Source organism: Phocoena sinus, chromosome 6, assembly GCF_008692025.1.
Source record: "Phocoena sinus isolate mPhoSin1 chromosome 6, mPhoSin1.pri, whole genome shotgun sequence".
NCBI lineage: Eukaryota > Metazoa > Chordata > Mammalia > Artiodactyla > Phocoenidae > Phocoena > Phocoena sinus.
This window is the reverse complement of record NC_045768.1, coordinates 51010187-51028508: the sequence shown is the minus strand read 5'-3', so window position 1 is coordinate 51028508 and position 18322 is coordinate 51010187. Positions and strand designations below refer to the sequence as shown.

General features: G+C 42.4%; 1 protein-coding gene across 4 annotated transcripts in view; it reads left to right on the top strand.

Moving 5' to 3' along the window:
• Positions 1–18322, top strand: part of PIP5K1B (phosphatidylinositol-4-phosphate 5-kinase type 1 beta) — a 324986-nt gene that overhangs the window by 107987 nt on the left and 198677 nt on the right. For all 4 annotated transcript variants that reach the window (XM_032635392.1, XM_032635395.1, XM_032635393.1 and 1 more), the window contains exon 3: positions 2826–2894. In XM_032635392.1, the coding sequence (XP_032491283.1) occupies positions 2826–2894 (69 nt within the window). The remainder of the gene's footprint in view (positions 1–2825; positions 2895–18322) is intronic.

The following is an 18322-nucleotide window of genomic DNA, read 5'->3' as shown; positions in this document are numbered from 1 at the left end:
TCACTGCAGAATACTTGGAGAATATAGCAAAATATTAACATGATAACCCAAAGCATTCACGATCCCATCATTTGTAGATAATTTCTTTGCTCCTTCCTTCTTGCATATGTAGAAATATATACGATTATAATGTTTTTAAAAGCAATGTTTTTAATCCATACTTACCTTGGCTTCCATAGTTATAAATGATGAACCTTAACGAGTGCAGAACATAGCAAGTCTAGGAAGAGACAGTAATTGTCACAGTGACCATTTTAATAGCCATTTGCAGTTGACCAGAGCATCCCCAAGCATCTCATTTGCCTCTCCTACATGGATGTCCTGGTGAATAAGTCCGTGTGATCTTTGTTAAACAGAGACAAACAAACAAAAACCTTTGAATCCAGGTGCTATCTCATGGTCTGCTTTTAACATTATTATCTGCTTGTGCTGCTTAAAGGGAATTTTTTTTTTTTTAAATATATTAAGTTTACCCACTTCTTTTCTACTGTCTAGTCAGGAATGATTTACAAAGTAATAAAAAAAAGACTCATCATCCGTCCTTCATTCATGCCAATTTGTCAACCCCTCATTAAGACTGTATTTTCAAGCCCTTTCAGCATTGCTCTTGAAGTTTTTCGGTTTTAGAGGCTGCAAAGGCTTAAAAGTGAAATTACTGAAATGGCATTCTTTAGGGAAGTCTTCATTCTGTGGGCTCTATCAAACAGTTGAAGATTAAGGAAAATCCTACTCTTATTAGTGGTAGTACATACTAAACTGCACAAACATACTCTAATACAGAAACAGGGATCAAATATCAGATAACTCCTTATATATTCTTATAGTGATTATGTAATTTGAGCTTTCCAGGGGAATGATACAGGGTTGGGTTTGCTTTTTACCCTGAGTCTGATATTGTAAAACCTTTCAAATATTCCAATTCCACTAATATATTATTCAAAACTCATGAAGTAACTAGAAAAATCAACTATTCTTTAAATAAATTAAGCAGATACAGTGTGGGAAGCAGTAGTGTATGAAACATCTGTCCTTGAAAACTTCATGTTCAAATACGGACAGATTGAATGGAGACAAATGGAACTGAAAGTTTATCTAAGAGAATGCTTGGATTGGTGGGCAGTCATAGGTCTGGTGAGGTTGGCTTGCCATGGTCCATTCTTTCATTTTCTTGGGTGGTTTTTAGTCACATCCAGCTCATGGCAGTCATTTAGTTCCAGTACAGAGAAATGGCTGGCAGATCCTTAGGTTTAGTACATACTATGTTTATTGAAAGCCCAAGATTGAAAATGTGCTTCAAAGGCTTATGAGAAAGTCAGAAGTTTTCTCCTCCATGGTGTATAGAATGCTCTTCATTGCAATTTAAGATAAGACCCTTAAACATCATGGCACCCTGAGTTATGTAGTTATCCTTGTTTACCACATAGGTAACTGGTTTTAAGAAATCAGATGAATTAAAAAATGTAAAAACCTTATTATTAAAAGATGAGAGGAGCACATGTTTAAACATCTGATACCTCCCAATGACAAATAAAATTTTATCTAAAAGCATTGGAAGAAATCACAAAAATAGTCAATAGTTTTAAGTATCAAAAATGTAAAACTTCTCCCTGTCGTAATTATAAAACAAATTAAAAGACAGCAGCATGGAAGATACTAATAATGTGCTTGTGAACAGATTAATAACCTCAATACATAAAAATCAATAAGGAAACCACTAATATTACTAGCCATAATAGGTAAAAAATCAATACCCAAGAACCCAGTAGATCAGTGGGCAAAATAATAGAAAAGTTGAAAGAAGAAATACAAAGAACCAAAAAAAGATACGCAAATAATGTTAACCTTCGGCTAATAATTTTCAAGGATGCAAATTAAAATCAGGAGGTGCTTCCTTTCACCTGTCAAATTAGCAAAGATAGTTAAAATGATAATAGTCATTGCTAAGCATGTAATGAAACCAGCTCCCACTCATTGCTGTTAGTGTGAATGGGTGTATTCTTCTTGGAAAGAAATTTAGCAATATGTGGTAAGAGCTTTCAATTTTTTACTGACCTAGTAATTCTAGGAAACTAGTGCAAGAAAACATTGAAGGTGGACAAAGGTAGAAGCACACAGTCATTACTGTTGCATTATTTGTAGAAACAAAACCCCTGATCCACCTCAACTGTCCTTCAATGTTGGCATTGTTAACGAAAGTATTAACGCGCAATTGTGTTCACCCAGTGGTGTCTCTTGCACCTAGAAAAAATTATTCTGACATTGAGATTTTTATAATCAAATGGGCAAATGCTTATTACATAAGTGTTCAGCGAAAAATGCTGTGTTAAGATAGTATCATAATATTTTTAGTATGAAAGTGCATGGAACAAAAGGTGGAAACAAACATACCAAAATGTGAATAGTGGAGTTGCCCAAGGGCAGTAGAACTGGGTAATGTTTTTGTTCTGATTCATGTTTTTGGTACTTTCCAGATACTTTTACAGGAAGTATATATAACCAGAAGAATAGGGGAAAGAAATTAATTTTTTAAGGCTTTGTAGAAAGAAACTTACACACATATGATCTGGGCTTGGACTTCCATGGCCTCTTTCTTAGAGCATACGGAGTAAAATATGCTGCCAAAATGATTTATATGTAAAGCTTTATTTTGGAAAGACTGGGGAACACAGAATTTTTTTTTTAGTACTCTGAGAATCTCTTCCTTTCTTGGAGACAACAGCATAACAACAAAAATGTAATTAAGCAAAACAGGTAACAATATTATTAGCATATGGTATTTCAGAGTAGAATATCTAAATTCAAATAGGTACATTTTTCTCTTGTAGATGTCGTCTGCTGCTGAGAACGGAGATGCAGCACCTGGGAAACAAAACGAAGAAAAAACCTATAAAAAGGTGAGTGAGTGTGTTATCGTCTTTTTTCAGCTCGAAAAGAGGAACACTTGTATTGCTAATATTGCCATAAGCCTTTTCTTCCTCCAAAGCATTTGTATGTAAGTTACCGCCTTAGTTTCCTATTTCTGTAACAAATTACCACAAAGTTAGTGGCTTAAACAACCCAAATGTATTTTCTTACAGTTCTGTAGGTCACAAGTCTGGCATGGGTCTCACTAGGTCAAGATCCAGGTGTCTACGGGGCTGCATTCTTTTCTGGAGGCTCCAGGGAAGAGTTCATTTCCTTGTCTTTTCCAGCTTCTTGAGGCTGCCTGCATTGTCTATATCATGATTTCTTTCCGACTTCAAAGCCAGCCAAGGCCAGTTGAGTCTTTATCGGGCCCTATCACTCTGACACTTTAAAGGATGCTTGTGATTACATTGAGCCCTCCTGGATAATCCAGAATAATCCCTTTATTTTATTTTATTTTTATTGGGTTTTTTTTTTTTGGCGGTAGGCGGGCCTCTCACTGTTGCGGCCTCTCCCGTTGCGGAGCACAGGCTCCGGATGCGCAGGCTCAGTGGCCATGGCTCACGGGTGCAGCCGCTCCGCGGCATGTGGGATCTTCCTGGACCGGGGCACGAACCCATGTCCCCTGCATCGGCAGGCGGACTCTCAACCACTGTGCCACCAGGGAAGCCCAATCCCTTTATTTTAAAGTCATCTGATTAGCAACCTTAATTTCTTCTCCACCCTTACTCCTCGTTGTCACATAATGTAGCATATTCACAGATTCCAAGGATTTGAACATGGATATCTTTGGGGGGCCATTTTTCTGCCCACCACAGTTACCGTGATACAGAACACTGACAGAAGGTAGTTACTTGAAAACCCTTTTTATGCCTAAGAAGAAGGCCCTTATGTGTGTGCAGTGTTCTTTGTTCACTGTGAATCTTTTTATTGACTTGCTACTTGCCACCATAATTTTAAACATTTTCTACCTTTAAAGAAGATTTTTAGCCTGGAATTGCATCTCACCCCTTTCTAAGCCTCTCAGATTCCATGTCTTCAGCCCATTTCACAAAAATCTCTTTCTAGACTTCCCAGAGTATCTTGCCTGACCACTCTTTGACTTCGATAAATTCTTGGTTCCTAGCAGCCAAGTTAATGTTCAGAAGCATTACTGGGTAATATATGTTCCCAAGCACTGCTGTTCCTGATTTTAAATGGACTGTACATTTTAGCTTTTTAGCTTTTAAAAGACCTTGCCCTCCTCCTCTCTGGGGAGTAGAAGGCTTGTGTATTGAAGCTTTGATATACCTTGACATTTCCTTTTGCCTTTTACTCTGTAATGGATAGCTAGCAAGAAGTTTTGTCATAAAGTCCCATGAGCCATGTGATCTGACCACAGATTTAGGTCATGGAACTAACATGATGTATTTCCTGTTCCATTTTCATGTGGAATAACATGCCCTTTTTCCTGGTATATCTTTTCTTCTGACTTTTCTACTCAGCCAAACCTAGAAGTATAAACAGAGAGCTTGCCATCCAAAGAGGTGATGTGTTTGGGGAATAGTAGGTTAAAGATTCATGAGCTCACAAGTGTCATGTTACAGCTTCTAAAATTTGTTAACCTGAACAGAGGCAGCAATACGTTATTATTTACTTTCAGACACAGGTGGAAAACGAAATCCTATCTCATTTACCCAAGACTCTTTGTAAATTCAGTCGTACATGGGACCAACACAGAGATGGTCAAACTGTCAGCCTGGCATTACTTCGGAGCAGTTTCAGGCAGTTTTCTCAGTCAGCCTCAAGATGCATTGTGATTCTTGATTGTGTTCTGATTTCCAGGAGCTCTTTAGTAATGCAAAAGTAATAGAAGGCATGTGACCATGCGATCTTGGAGTTTACTAAGTGTGTCTTGCTCAAGAATCAGTAAAATAGGTTTTCAGTAATATTATAGGTATGATTCTGTGATGAATGTCCCTAACAGGGTATCTGACCCAGCAATGTTGGGAAGGTTATAAAAACTAAAAATCATATTGTATGACAGCAAATAATTCTGAAAAATAAAGAGAAGATGCAGGAAACTTAAGAGGACCAAAAAAAATCAATGATTTTTTTTTTTTTTTAAATGTGTGATGGCATAGGGACCTTTTTGATGACCTCTGATTTTAAAAGGAAGGTTAGCAAGGGAAGAGGAGGACCCTCTCTGTAAGAAAAGCACCAAGACACAGCATAGTGCCTAGAACTTTGGCCCTCGGTTAATATGGTGTTATTATGCAAAGCAGGAAGAAGGGATCACTTAGAGAAAGTGTTGCTTTGCCAACAGGTTAACAGCTCAGCTGAACTATTCAACTGAATTCTTCCCCATGAAGCAAAAGGTCTTTTTTTTAACATCTTTATTGGAGTATAATTGCTTTACAATGGTGTGTTAGTTTCTGCTTTATAACAAAGTGAATCAGTTATACATATACATATGTTCCCATATCTCCTCCCTCTTGCGTCTCCCTCCCTCCCACCCTCCTTATCCCACCCCTCTAGGTGGTCACAAAGCGCTGAGCTGATCTCCCTGTGCTATGCGGCTGCTTCCCACTAGCTATCTACCTTATGTTTGGTAGTGTATATATGTCCATGCCTCTCTCTCACTTTGTCACAGCTCACCCTTCCCCCTCCCCATATCCTCAAGTCCATTCTCTAGTAGGTCTGTGTCTTTATTCCTGTCTTACCCCTAGGTTCTTCATGACATTTTTTTTTCTTAAATTCCATATATATGTGTTAGCATACGGTATTTGTCTTTCTCTTTCTGACTTACTTCACTCTGTATGACAGACTCTATGGGTGTTAATGGTGGTGTTAGGAGTGGTGATAATAAGAGTTACGTTAGCTACTGCAGATGTGTGTCTCTAGGCCCAGCTGAACCATGTCCCAGATGAAAGAACTTGAAGCTAGAATAGGGAAACCACTGAGTGTGAGCTTTGAAAAATCGGGAGAATGGAAGGCTTATCAAAAGGCCGGAGATGAGCAAATATCATCCCTATTTTCAAAAATGAGGAAAAGGTACATTCTGGAAACCAGATGTGAGACTGTTCCTCGGCATAATTTGAGCATGGGTTTGTAAACATATAGCTATGTACATTCAGAGAAGAAACACGTGTCTTTTATAAACCTGCAGAGGTTCATAAAGATAGAGTTTATGTCAAATTAACTGCATTTCCTATTATGAAAGAATCATTAAATTGGTCGCAGATACGGAGAATTCTCAAGTTTAGTGGATCTTGATTTAAAGGTACCTGGAACATTCTTGTCTCTACTGACATGATGTGAGTTGATCCTGTGTAGCTTCATAATTTTTACCCATGACCTGCATGAAGACATCAAATTTATACTTTGCAAATGTGCAGATGACAGAAAACTGGGAATGATAACAGATTAGGTGGGTGTCATCAAGGCTTATCATTAACTATTTCATTTCATTAACTATTAACTATTGTCCCTTGCATTTCATTAACTATTGTCCCTTTGACAAATACTTTAAAATTAACTTTCTTTCCCAACCCTGAAGCCCTGACCATGGGGTATGCTCCTTTTTAATGAGGAGTTTGATGAGCAATTGGATTTTACCTGTGACTGAAGCCAATCCAGGTTCAGAACACTCTGATCTTGGGTGCTAGGCATGAGAAGGATATCAAGGGAGTTTATAAGGAACTGATGGTTGAGTGGGAGAGCCAAGACATCAAAACAGTTTTAGAACACAGTAGTCTATAAAAAAGGTTCAAAAGAGGAGAAATCAATATGGGTTAGAGTTAATGAGCGGGTTTAGGCTTTCTGTGTCAAGATTCATTGGGCAGCTGCCAGCAACACTCAGCATCGTGAGTGCTGTGATGTCCACGTGTTTTTAGGGAACACTCAGAGTTCATGGGACACTGTTATGCTCTCCGAGTTTCAATTATTTGCATGTGATTGTTTAGGCTGACTGCTTTTTGTTCTTCCAGTTGACCATTTCTCTAATGCATTATCAGTTCCTGACAAGCCCAGGAGGAGTAGCTAAAATCAGTTGGGAAGGTTAATGTCTTCAGCTAATGGCTGAGATAAGAATTCTGATTTTAGCTGCTTAGAACAAACATGACGTCCATGAAGACAGGCATTAAGGGCTGCCTGGCTTCGTTACAGAGTGTAGTATTTCTGTTCTCAGTTCATTTACTGGGTGTCTTCCACAAGAATTGTAAACGCAGAGGCTTTAAGGGGCCAGGCAGGTAACAAGGGAGTAAAACAAGCAGGGGGAAGGTGGTAAACAGGAGAATACGTTCCTTTTATAAAGGGGACAGGTGGCCTTAAACGCTAGCTAATAGAGCTTTGCATGAGTCCTCACCCAGGGCTGCCAGATAACTGATTTCTCAAGAAACCAAAATTGTAGATTCTGATGTAAAATCTCCTAATTGTTAAAGATTGGCAACTGATTCAAAATTGTTCAGAAATACACTCTGGAAGAAAGACTGTACATAGTGGGAGATAATAAAGACGCCGGCCCCTTCCCCAAATGATTCTCCTTTTGAAAACTTTCATGGTCTGGCAGAATGTTGAGGTTAGCGTTTGGACAGGAGTCCACCACGTCCCCAGGTGCTGGCCTCCTGAATAAAGCAACCTTTCCGTTCTTTAAACAAAACAAAAAAAAAAAACACTCTGGAAAAAGCAACAAACTATCAATCATATCTGGTCCTCACATGGTGGCCAGTTTGCAATTCTGTACTCTTTGGGGAGAGAAGTGAGATAGGAGAGGAGGATGCAAAAGATATGCATGTAAGGCCTGGTCTCTGCTTCCTATATCCATACAATTTATTTAAGAGAAAAAAATAGGTAGGAGGCCCATGTGAAAAAAATAACAACTCAAAAGTGGTATGAAGTGCCCAAACAAGTGGCATTTCACTTAATCCTCTAGCAAGTCCTGACAAGCCCAAAGTTCCTTACAGTCTTCTGGGGAAAAGTCCTTTCCTTGGACTTGTTTGTTAGCAGAACATTTTGCTGGGATAAAAAGTTCTTACATGCCTCATTGCTTTTTGTCATGGCAGAAAATGCCACTCATTCGACGACTGTGCATTGACTAACCGAGTCATTTGTCTCAATGACGGGGAATCCGATGGGCAGAGGCACAGAATCAGGGATGAACGTGATTTGTTGGAAGGACAGTAGAGTCTGACCTAGACAAAGCTACGTGTCATTGTTTGGGGAAAGCAGAGGCAATTTCAGAAGTATGGGCTGGCTCTAATTGACAGCTAGCTTTGCGTGCTGGTTGGAGGAGTTTGGATTTCGTGTTCTGAGCCAGCACTGTCCATTAGAACTCTTGGCAATGATGGAAATGTTCTATAATCTGTACTAATACAGTAGCTACAAGCTGTGTGTGGCTATTGGGCACTTGAAATGTGACCCATGTGTCTGAGGAAGGAATTTTTAATTTTAACTTTAGTTAAATAAGCACATGTGACTAACACCTACCATGTTGGACAGCGCAGCTCTAGGCAGTGAGGTAGCATGACACTGGTTCGGAGATCAGTGACATGATGAAATGACAGTCTAAACCACGATGAAGGGTGACCTGAAAGTTTCCAATCAGAGTAACTACTAGAAATTTTCTGCCATTGATGGAACTAGAGAAGTTTGAAGAAGAGATGTTTTTTAACAAGGTGATAAGGAAGGAAGGAAGCAGAAAGTAGCACATCAGTTCACATCAGTTCACATTCTTAAAATGGTTTAAACTCGAGTTAAAATACCAATGCCAGAGGTCTGAGTTGTTTATCTTTTGTACGTGAGGAAATTGCCCACCCCACTTCCCCCACCCTTCCAAAACAAACATGTCAGCGTAGTTCAATGGCTTATCCCAGGTCCCCTAGCAATTCTTTGTCAGGAAGATGACGAAAAGGTCCAGGCATACGATGTCCTAATTGGTGACTTGTCCATCGGAAGCGATCAGTGTTTCCCAGTCGGCTGGCCGTGGATAGGCGTGGGAAATTTTTAGTCCTGCCACTTGCTTTCTTCCCTCTCTCACCTCTCCATCCCAAAGGTGTCATTCCAGGCTTGTCATCCTCCCTCCTCTACTCCTCCTTCCATCCTGGGCCTACCCACAACAGGCCCCCACTAGGAGATTCTGGTGTTGATGACTACCACAGGCGACTTGAGGTCTGGAGGGCCCACCTTTGGCACCAACACCCTGACTTCAGGTGTGGTCTGAATCTTGTTAACCAGTTTCCGCCAGGACGGGCACACGTGATGAGAGCACTCAGAGTGACCTAGTAGGAAGGTGAACACTCTGGATACAAACAGGGCCCTTGACCCAAATTCCCCAGGTGGTTTTCATTTTGTTTTGTTTTTTAAGACCTGGGTTGTCATGTAAATCCACTGTCTCAGTCAGTGTTCCTCTCAGTGGAGGCAGGCAGGGACCAGGGTGGGAGGATGATGCCTGCCTCTTACCACATGGCAAGGGAACATGTCCTTTATGACTTTTTAAACATGAGTGAAGTCGTGACTCAGTGATACTTTGAACTAAGAGGAAGCATTTATTTAAATACAAGCTCTTTTATAAAACGTCTCTGACAGATACGCAACGCAGGCAGCTATCAACATTGACTGCCTCTGGGGAAAAATGGGTGGTGGGAATCTTGAGTCAGGGGAAGCTTTTCCGTATATACATTTGATGGCTATTTAATTTTGAACCATATGAATGTTTTGCCTATTCAAAAATTGAATAAATAACATTTTAAGATGGGAAGAAGGGGTGGGGGGAAGGGTTAGCATGTGTCCCAAGCCCTGACTGCTCTTCCTTCCCTTCAGGCTCTAGAAAGCCACGACTTCCAGAAATAAGACCCTTGCTTTCCGCCCTGGTGGAGCTACACTCTGTAGCTTAACAGAGACAGCTTTGTCTTTGCATTACGCAGCCCTTGTCATCAATAGCAACTACGTTGGTCTATAGGAAGAGTGATGCTTTGGCATTCCAAGTGTTATTCCTAATTCACCTTAATCCAAAACACCCTAACCCAGTGGTTCTCAACCAGTGCCCAGGGAACATTTGGCAATGTCTGGATACATTTTGGTTGTCAAAACTGGGGGCGTGGTGCCGTTGACATCTAGGAAGTAGAGGCCAGCAGTGCTGCATCCTACAATGCCCAGGGCAGAGCCCACAACAAAGGATTATCAGAATTTTAGCAGTGACAAGGTTTTTCAGCCAAACTCAACTACCCTTTTAAGTGAAGGGTAGATGTGAGTCCAGCTCTTTTGTTTTACTTTATTTTTATTTATTTATTTATTTTATTTTTGGCTGCATTGGGTCTTCGTTGCTGAACGCGGGCTTTTCTCTGGTTGCGGCGAGCGGGGGCTACTCTTTGTTGTGGTACACGGGCTTCTCATTGTGGTTGCTTCTCTTGCTGCAGAGCACGGGCTCTAGGCATGCGGGCTTCAGTAGTTGTGGCGCGTGAGCCCAGTAGTTGTGGCGCACGGGCTTAGTTGCTCCACGGCATGTGGGATCTTCCCGGACCAGGGCTCGAACCCGTATCTCCTGCATTGGCAGGTGGATTCTTAACCACTGCACCACCAGGGAAGCCCCAGCTCTTTTAGTTACTAGTTGTATCATCGTAGGCATTTTCCTTAATTGATCTGAATCTTAATTTTTCTCATTGATGACATGTGATTAATACTTGCTCACAGCTCTGAGAGGGTCAAACAATTTAACAGATGTGAACACATCCTGGGGAAAGTGGAATGCCAAGGAGTGAAGTGGCTGTTGTATTAGCAAAAGCAGAATCCCTCAGCCTCTGATTTCCAATCAGATTTTAGTTCTGCTAGAACTGAGCACGGCAGCCAGTGTGGCTTCCTCCCCCAGCACTGGGCTTACGGGGAGAAGTGTTGTCACTTAGCATCCTGAAGCTGGCTCTGGTCTGGCCTGGGCATCAGAGAGTAGACGGAGCTGGAAGAGGACAGTCTTTCCTTCCCAGCAGCAGTGGCTTCGGAAATAAGAGAGAAAGATGTGCTTCTAATGGTGGGCTGCCTTTGCACTTTGAAAATTTGGCAGCAAGGAGATGAGCTGCACCATTCAGAGAGCTGGAGTTTTTAAATAATCTCGTTCAGTTTAGAAGCATGTATAATCATTTACCATTGCCACCCACCCCTTTGTACAGATCTTCCCTCCAGATCCCTCAGCTTCCATAGAAGATCACCTGTGCTTGTCTTCTTCCTTGAAAAGTCCTAAAGCAAATGATTTCAAATCTGCCTGGATGACTTTTAAGAAAGAAGTGGCAGGTAATTAAGCAAAAACTCTCAGCAGCTTCTGAATAGGAAGAGAAGCCAACCCACCCCCGCCCCCAGGGTGGTTCCCTGAGCTGTTCATTTCTCAGTGACCTCGTTTAGCGTTCACTTCGGAGGGAGCATCTGTATGTTGAGCCACCCAGGTTTGCCACGCTTCTGCATCCTGGTTAACCATGGAAAGTCCCCCAAACACTGACTCCAGGGGATAATATGCTACACCCTACACTTGCTGCACAGTTTCCTTTGGGGGCAATAAGAACCACCGCATTGTTGCATTTGGTGTTCATGACGGGCTGGGAAGCTGGGGTTTCCAGTGTTTCTGTAGCGTCTGAGCTGGACCACCTGCTCTCAGGGCACAAGGGTGCTTTTGTTTTCAAGTTAAAAGGGTTAATATCCGTGGGTGATCTGCACGCCTCCCTGCACAGCTTGGCCAGCGGGTGCTGATCTGGTCAGCAGGCTCCTGTCCCAGCGCTCAGGGCTTGACCACTTTTATCACTACCACCCCTCTTCCCTCTCCTGGATACTTAACAAGGATTTTTAAAGGTGGCTTTTAAGGTGTTGCATAAGATCATAGATATTTAAAATTCTGGAATTCTTCATTCTGGATTCCAAAAAGGATGACAGGCAATGTATGTTGGATTCTCGGCTTATATCTACTTAATAGACACTAATAAGACATATGCCATGTGCTTATTCAGGACTTTTGATGTTTTATGAAGGTAGAATCATTGGTTGCTGGAAGCATCTTATTTTTCAGACTCCAGTGGGTTTATTCTAGCCAGAAATCTATTAATTCAGCAAATTAAAGTATAATTATTGCCAGTTGGAAGCATTTTAAAAGCTATGCGAGTAATAAGAACTAACATTTATTAAGTGCTTAGCATGTTCTAGGCACCATTCTAAGCACTTAGAATTATTAACTCATTTACTCTTATAAGTACCCTATGAAGTAGTACTATTACTCCCATTTTACAGAAATGGGAGAAAACTGAGGTACAGAGAGGTTAAGTTAACCTGCTCCGGGGCACACAACCAGTAAGTGGCAGAATAAAGCTGGGATTTTCACCCTGATTGTCTCTCTCTAGGGTCTGTCAGACCCTAACCAGTACACTCTCCTCTGAATACTGTGGTGCCTATGACGTTAAAATGGAAAATTCTCAATTATCCAGTAGAATAATGGGGGCCAGTGGCACAGATAAACCCAGCCATCTTTGGAAAGGGATAAATGAATGGAAATAAACAATTTTAGAGCATGATTTCCCTAATTTAGTGGTTCAGAAGCCAACTTGTCTCCTCCAGAGTGTCTCACCTCTGAGTATAGAATCTGAACTATAGCCTCAAGAATACTTTTTTCTGGAAAGTGCATAGTCATTTTGAAATGAAAAACAAATCGATCCCTTGGGCACTGAGCAGAACACTGGAAATAAAATGACGAATAAAGTCATAACTTCAAAAATTATTCTTGACCACAGAACTCAAAATTGTCAGGAAGGGATGAGATCTACTTGGAGGGGGTGACATATTCTGAACTGTCAAATTAGGAGAACATGTTTTTAAAGCTAACTATGCGGTAGACTGTCACAGGGGGGTAATAACTCACTAATAATCTACTCAGTAGCTAAAAAGACCTGATAAAGGAAGCATTGGGTCAAAGGGTGACCCAAGTTAGAAGTTATTTTCCCCTATGGGAATCAAATTCCCCCAGGTGGCACACCTATCTTTGCCGGTGAGTTCAGTTCACTGCGTCTGAAACTTTTGTTATGAAAGGAAGATGAGATAGCTCGCCCTCTGCATGGAAGCCATCACCCCTGAGACACATAGCACTAGGGAGAGAAGAAAAAGAGGTTGGTGTGGTCCCTGGGGACTGTAATATTAAGGTCCTTTGTCCTCCTGAATTGATTTTGCTCAATTCCTGAGACATAGATACATGTAGACACCCAGAGATATAAATTGGGTCCAATTATAAGGACTATAAGGAATTATATGGAATTGGGTTCAACCAGAGGGTCTAACTGTACTTATTTCCCAGTGGAGAGAAGATGGAACTACTGTTACTTTTATGCAAGTGCTTTCTCTTCATCCAAGATGTGCTGCCATCTGCTTTGCATTATGGATCAGGGTGCATTTGATATAGGAAATATAGGCTGAAATATAGGCTGTCTAGGTGACATTCTAGTTCTCCCGAGCTAATTTTTCATATTGTGGCTTTGTCAATTTTAAGGGTGTGGGTGCCTGGGCCTGGGCTATAAGACGTACGTCTGATTGTACGTGCGTGCATTCACTCAGTTATTTAGTTGGTGAATATTTGTTTAGCTTGGCACTGAGCTAGACCTTGGAGGTAGGACAGAGGCCAAGACAGACATAATCCTGGCCCTGCTTTCATTGTTGTGGTAGAGACAGACGTGAAAAAGTAAGCACAATAAAATTATTACTACCTTTAAAAGTGTTAGGAAGAAAATAAGCACAGGCAGCACTGCTACCTTTTAGATGAGGTATTCAAGGCAGCCTGAGGAGGTGACACAGGTCTGGGATCACAAGCTTGAGAAGGGGCCGGCTGACAGAAGAGTGGAATTGAGAGCGTTCTTGATAGAACAGCATCTGCTGAGCCTTGGAGGCAGGAAGGAGTGGGTGGATTCAAGGACCTGAAGGAGAGCCCAGTGTGATGGAGCGTCCCAAGCATGGAAGAGAGAGGCAGCCTGAGCTGAGAGCCATGGCTTTCAACTGGGGCTGGTTTTGTCCCCCGGGGTCATTAGACAATGTTGTCACAACTGTGGGCAGGGGGTGCTCCTGGGCAGCTAGAGCCCAGGGATGCCGCTACACGTCCTACAATGCACAGGACAATCCCAGAAAACTACTCTCTGGCCCCAAACGTCAGTAGTGCTAATTGGAGAAGCCCTGGGTTAGAGAAGGAGGCGGTGGCCTAAGCTAAGGGTGTAGGCTAGGAAGAGGAAGAAGGAAAGGAAAGAAGTTCTAGGTATATTTCAGAGTTAGGATGGACTGGGCTGGCTCATGGGTGCATGTGGGCGTGAGGTGACAGGCATCACTGATGAGCCCAGCATTCTAACTTGAGCACTTGGGTGGATTTCGTGGCCATTTATCAAGATGGAAAAGAATGGTGTGGGGAAAGGTTTGTGAGGGAAAATCAAGGTCTCCAATTTAGACATGTCACCTTGGGGGTGTCAGTGAGCCATCGAAGGGGAGAATCAAGTAGGTAGTTGGAAGTGTGGATTGGGGACACTGGGGAGAAGTCCAGGGTTCTGCTTCGGTTTGTCAAGCTGTTGATTCACAGGAATTGGTGAGACAGATGGAAAAGAGAGGCCCCCAGACTAAGGAACACCCACATTTTGATATTACCTCCTAATACCCTCTCCTCCAGAGTGTCAGATTCCTGAAATAAACAAAGCTGGCCAAGTCACTCCCCTATGATCTTCCACTGGCCTTCTGTTACCTACAGAGAAAACCCACACTCCACAGCACAACATACGAATCGTTTGCAGTCCTCCCCGCACTGGGTGTGTCTTAACCCATCTTCTGCCATTGCCTTCAACACACACCAGACTCCAGGCACACTGAATGAGTCCGTCCCTGGTCCTCTCTGCCCATGCTGAGAATGGCTGCATTCCAGAAACAGCTCTCTCATGGCCCTTGCCCATGTTCCCAGGTAGTGACTGTTTGTCACTGCTTCCCAGGCCTCCTGCACTTACCTCTGTTATATCATGGATGACTTTGTTTTGTAATAATCGTTTGAAGTTATGACCTGCCAACTGCTCTGGGAGCAGCTGGAGAGCAGGGGCCTTGCCCAATCATCTTGACATTCGTAGGGCCCACACGGTGCCTGACACATAGCGTTGAAGAAATGTATCACTTTTTTCTTCTTAATTCTAAAATTGTTGTAGACTTTCCAGAGAGATATGTTCTTGAGCCTACAGTTCCAGATCTGCAGTTAGAGGTGAGATATTTTGGGGGGAGGGAGGCGGGGAAGAAGTGGGTAGAATTTGGGCTTTGAATGTGCAGATCGCGGGTAGAACACTTTGAAAGAGCTCAGTTTGCTTCTGGCTGTTTCTGTTCAAAGGTGATAGTGATTTGTCTGTGTCATGGGTCACCATATGGGTGTTTGAAAATTGGCTGTTCATGACATGGCATCCTCAAGTCCCCTAGTCTGTGGTCCACAGACTGTTTATGATCAGCCACATAGGGAAGAGCTTCAGCAATGAATTTTAAAAGGCATTCGTCTCCCATCCTTGTCATATAAAGGTTCTCTTCTTTCCGGATGTTGGCCCCATTAAAGGCTGCCCTAGATGGATGCCAGTAATTGTCAGGGGGATTGGGGTTTGGTTGGCAGTCTGGTTTTTTTAGCACAGCAGCATAGTAAACACCCTTTTTTTTTTTTTTTTTTTTTTGTAACTGTATGTTATAAACATACAGTTTGTAACATAAAGTTACAAAAGTTTGGAAAGAAACAGGATCCATGATTTTTTCAGGTTTGCTATTTCAGAGGGAGGGAGAGGGAATCATAACTTAGCAGTTTTAAAAGCAGCTCCATCCCTCACAAAATCGTGGAGGAGTGCAGACTTTAAAGCTGCACTCAGGACCCAAAAACAGGCAGTGATGAGAGTGCCGGCCCTTGGGTCTTCCTGCCTGCCTTCCTCACCAGCCATGGATGAGAGGGGGTGTGGCCGGGCAGTCAGGCTGGCTCTGCCGTTTATGAACTCAGCCTCGTGCAAGACAATGAATGTCTGCGCCCAGGAGGACCACAGTGTGGTTTGAGCATTAGATCTGAGGATGTATGAGAAGGCACTTGGAAGATGGTAGTTGGCTGTACAAATGTTAAATCTCTACTCTTGTTGCTGGATCCCCACTCACCCACAACGGAACTTAAGCCGCTTGAGAGCAAGGACCTGGCAGGCCCGGCAGAACGCAGCTCTTAGTGAAGCAACAGATATTAGTGCCCCCTTCTCCACACTGGGACCCTGCTCGTATTTGGAATTCCAAGTAGCTTGAGACCCTGTCCTCTCTTGATGGCAGCTCCTACTACTGACAAGTTGTTTTCGAAAAGCAGTGGGATTCAGTGGCAAAAGGAAATCTAACTTTTGTCCATTAAAGAAACCTGAAAAAAAATAAATAAAAGACTGCATCCAGGAAGGGGAAATGTTTTCTTTGCTTTCCAGCATATTAAATAAAAATTTGAGGTCTTCTGTTGTAGCTTTACCATAGCCCAGGGTCTGAGATAGTCTGAGGTAACTGGATAGTGTTTCAAGAGCCCTTTCTCCTCATTTGTCTCTGCCTTTAAGTGTTCTAGCTGCTCGTCCTGGGCCAGTGGAATTCTCCTGAGGAAATGAAAAGTCATTCTTTCCAAGGACACCGAGTGCAGTAGAATGGGGTGAAGATGTGTCACGGAAGACAGCAGGAGGGGAGAAGTGGGGATGGGCAGGGAAGTCCAGCTTTGCGTTACATGCATTTTCAAGAAAATCATGGAGAAACTAAGCAGCACCATCAGCACAGTCCTCCCCCAAGATCATTTCCTTATTTTTAACTTAATTATTTGAAACTTGAAAGCAAATCTTTTCCACCATTCCCTCCCCTCCTCTGTTCTATGGAACATTTAATTTGGATATAACTGTAATATAAATTAGAGGTGTCTTAAAATTGTCAATACAAAAGAGATTTTGAAGCAGTGAAGTTGCATTTGTGAACAAAATCAAAGGATGAAGTCTTCTGAAATTCTGCTTGGTAAGATGAAATCCTGTTTCTCAAGGGAGTTTCACGTATAAAAATGTCCTAAGTTTCCATTTCCTTTCAAAATCTGGAATATGCCTACCTAAGCCACCTTGATGTTTATCACCACACTTGTTATTCATTCATTTAATTTGTAAGCAGGCTTTTAAAAGCATATTGAATACTTCCATTGGCATATGTATTGCTATTTATTTATTTGGATTACGGAGTTTCTGGAAGGTTTCAGGCAAGTTTACAAATGGGTGGGAAGAAACTACACAGTAATGATAAAGCTCCTGGGTGCTCTAGCCCAGGGAAAGGTATCCTGCCAGAAGACAAGTGGCTGCACAGAGCAGCAGCAGATGGAGCATATGCCAGTGGAGCATCCCTTGGACCTCAGAATCCTTTCAGGGACACACACAGTGCTTGGTGCCCAAGGGAGAGTCTGGCCAAATGCGAGGCACCAGGCCATAACCTTTTACCCTCAGGCTTCCAGCCCCATGAAGGAGGAATTTAGCAATCTACTCTTGAACAGCAAACATTAGAACCATCCACACTCTTCCTACTTAATGACCCAGACTCATCCTCAGCAAAATCACCTTGAGTGATTTTGATTTTGATTTTGATTTCTAATACCCTGTGGATTAGAAACTCAAATGACCAGAGAGCATTCAGCATCCAATGGCCCAGGCAAGATAGCATCTTTGTTCTCAGCTTTCCAAGGCCCTAGGATACCTATTTCCTCATGTGTTCTTACTCAGTAGATAAATCTGGGCACCTACTGGTGTTAGGCAGCAGGAATACAGCAGCGAATACAAGGGACTTGGCCCCTGACCTCATGTACCAAGTTAAACTGTCTGGACATCTTAGCACTATTACTGAATTACCTTTCAAAAAGTTATCCCACTTTAGACTCCCTCTAGCTGATCAGGGGAGCGCATATTTTCCCAGGTCCTCACCAACACTGAGCACGATTCTTTTCAAAAAGCTTTGCCAACAGGATAAGTGAAAAATGCCCTAATTTTCATTGTCTTTTTTTGCGGTACGTGGGCCTCTCACTGTTGTGGCCTTTCCCATTGCGGAGCACAGGCTCCGGATGCGCAGGCTCAGCGGCCACGGCTCATAGGCCCAGCCGCTCCGCGGCATGTGGGATCTTCCCGGACCGGGGCACGAACCCGTGTCCCCTGCATCAGCAGGCAGACTCTCAACCACTGCGCCACCAGGGAAGCCCCCTAATTTTCATTTTAATTTGCGTTTATTTTTATCACTAGTAAGTTTGACCATTTTTTTCAGATGATTTTTATTCGCTTGTATGTCTTCTTTTGAGGATTATCTGTTTTAAAGAGCTACTTATATATGAAAGGCTTGCAGTTTTGTTGCCAGTGTTTTTCTGGTTTTAGATTAGGCTTTTAATTTTCTTTAACTCAAGATTTATAAA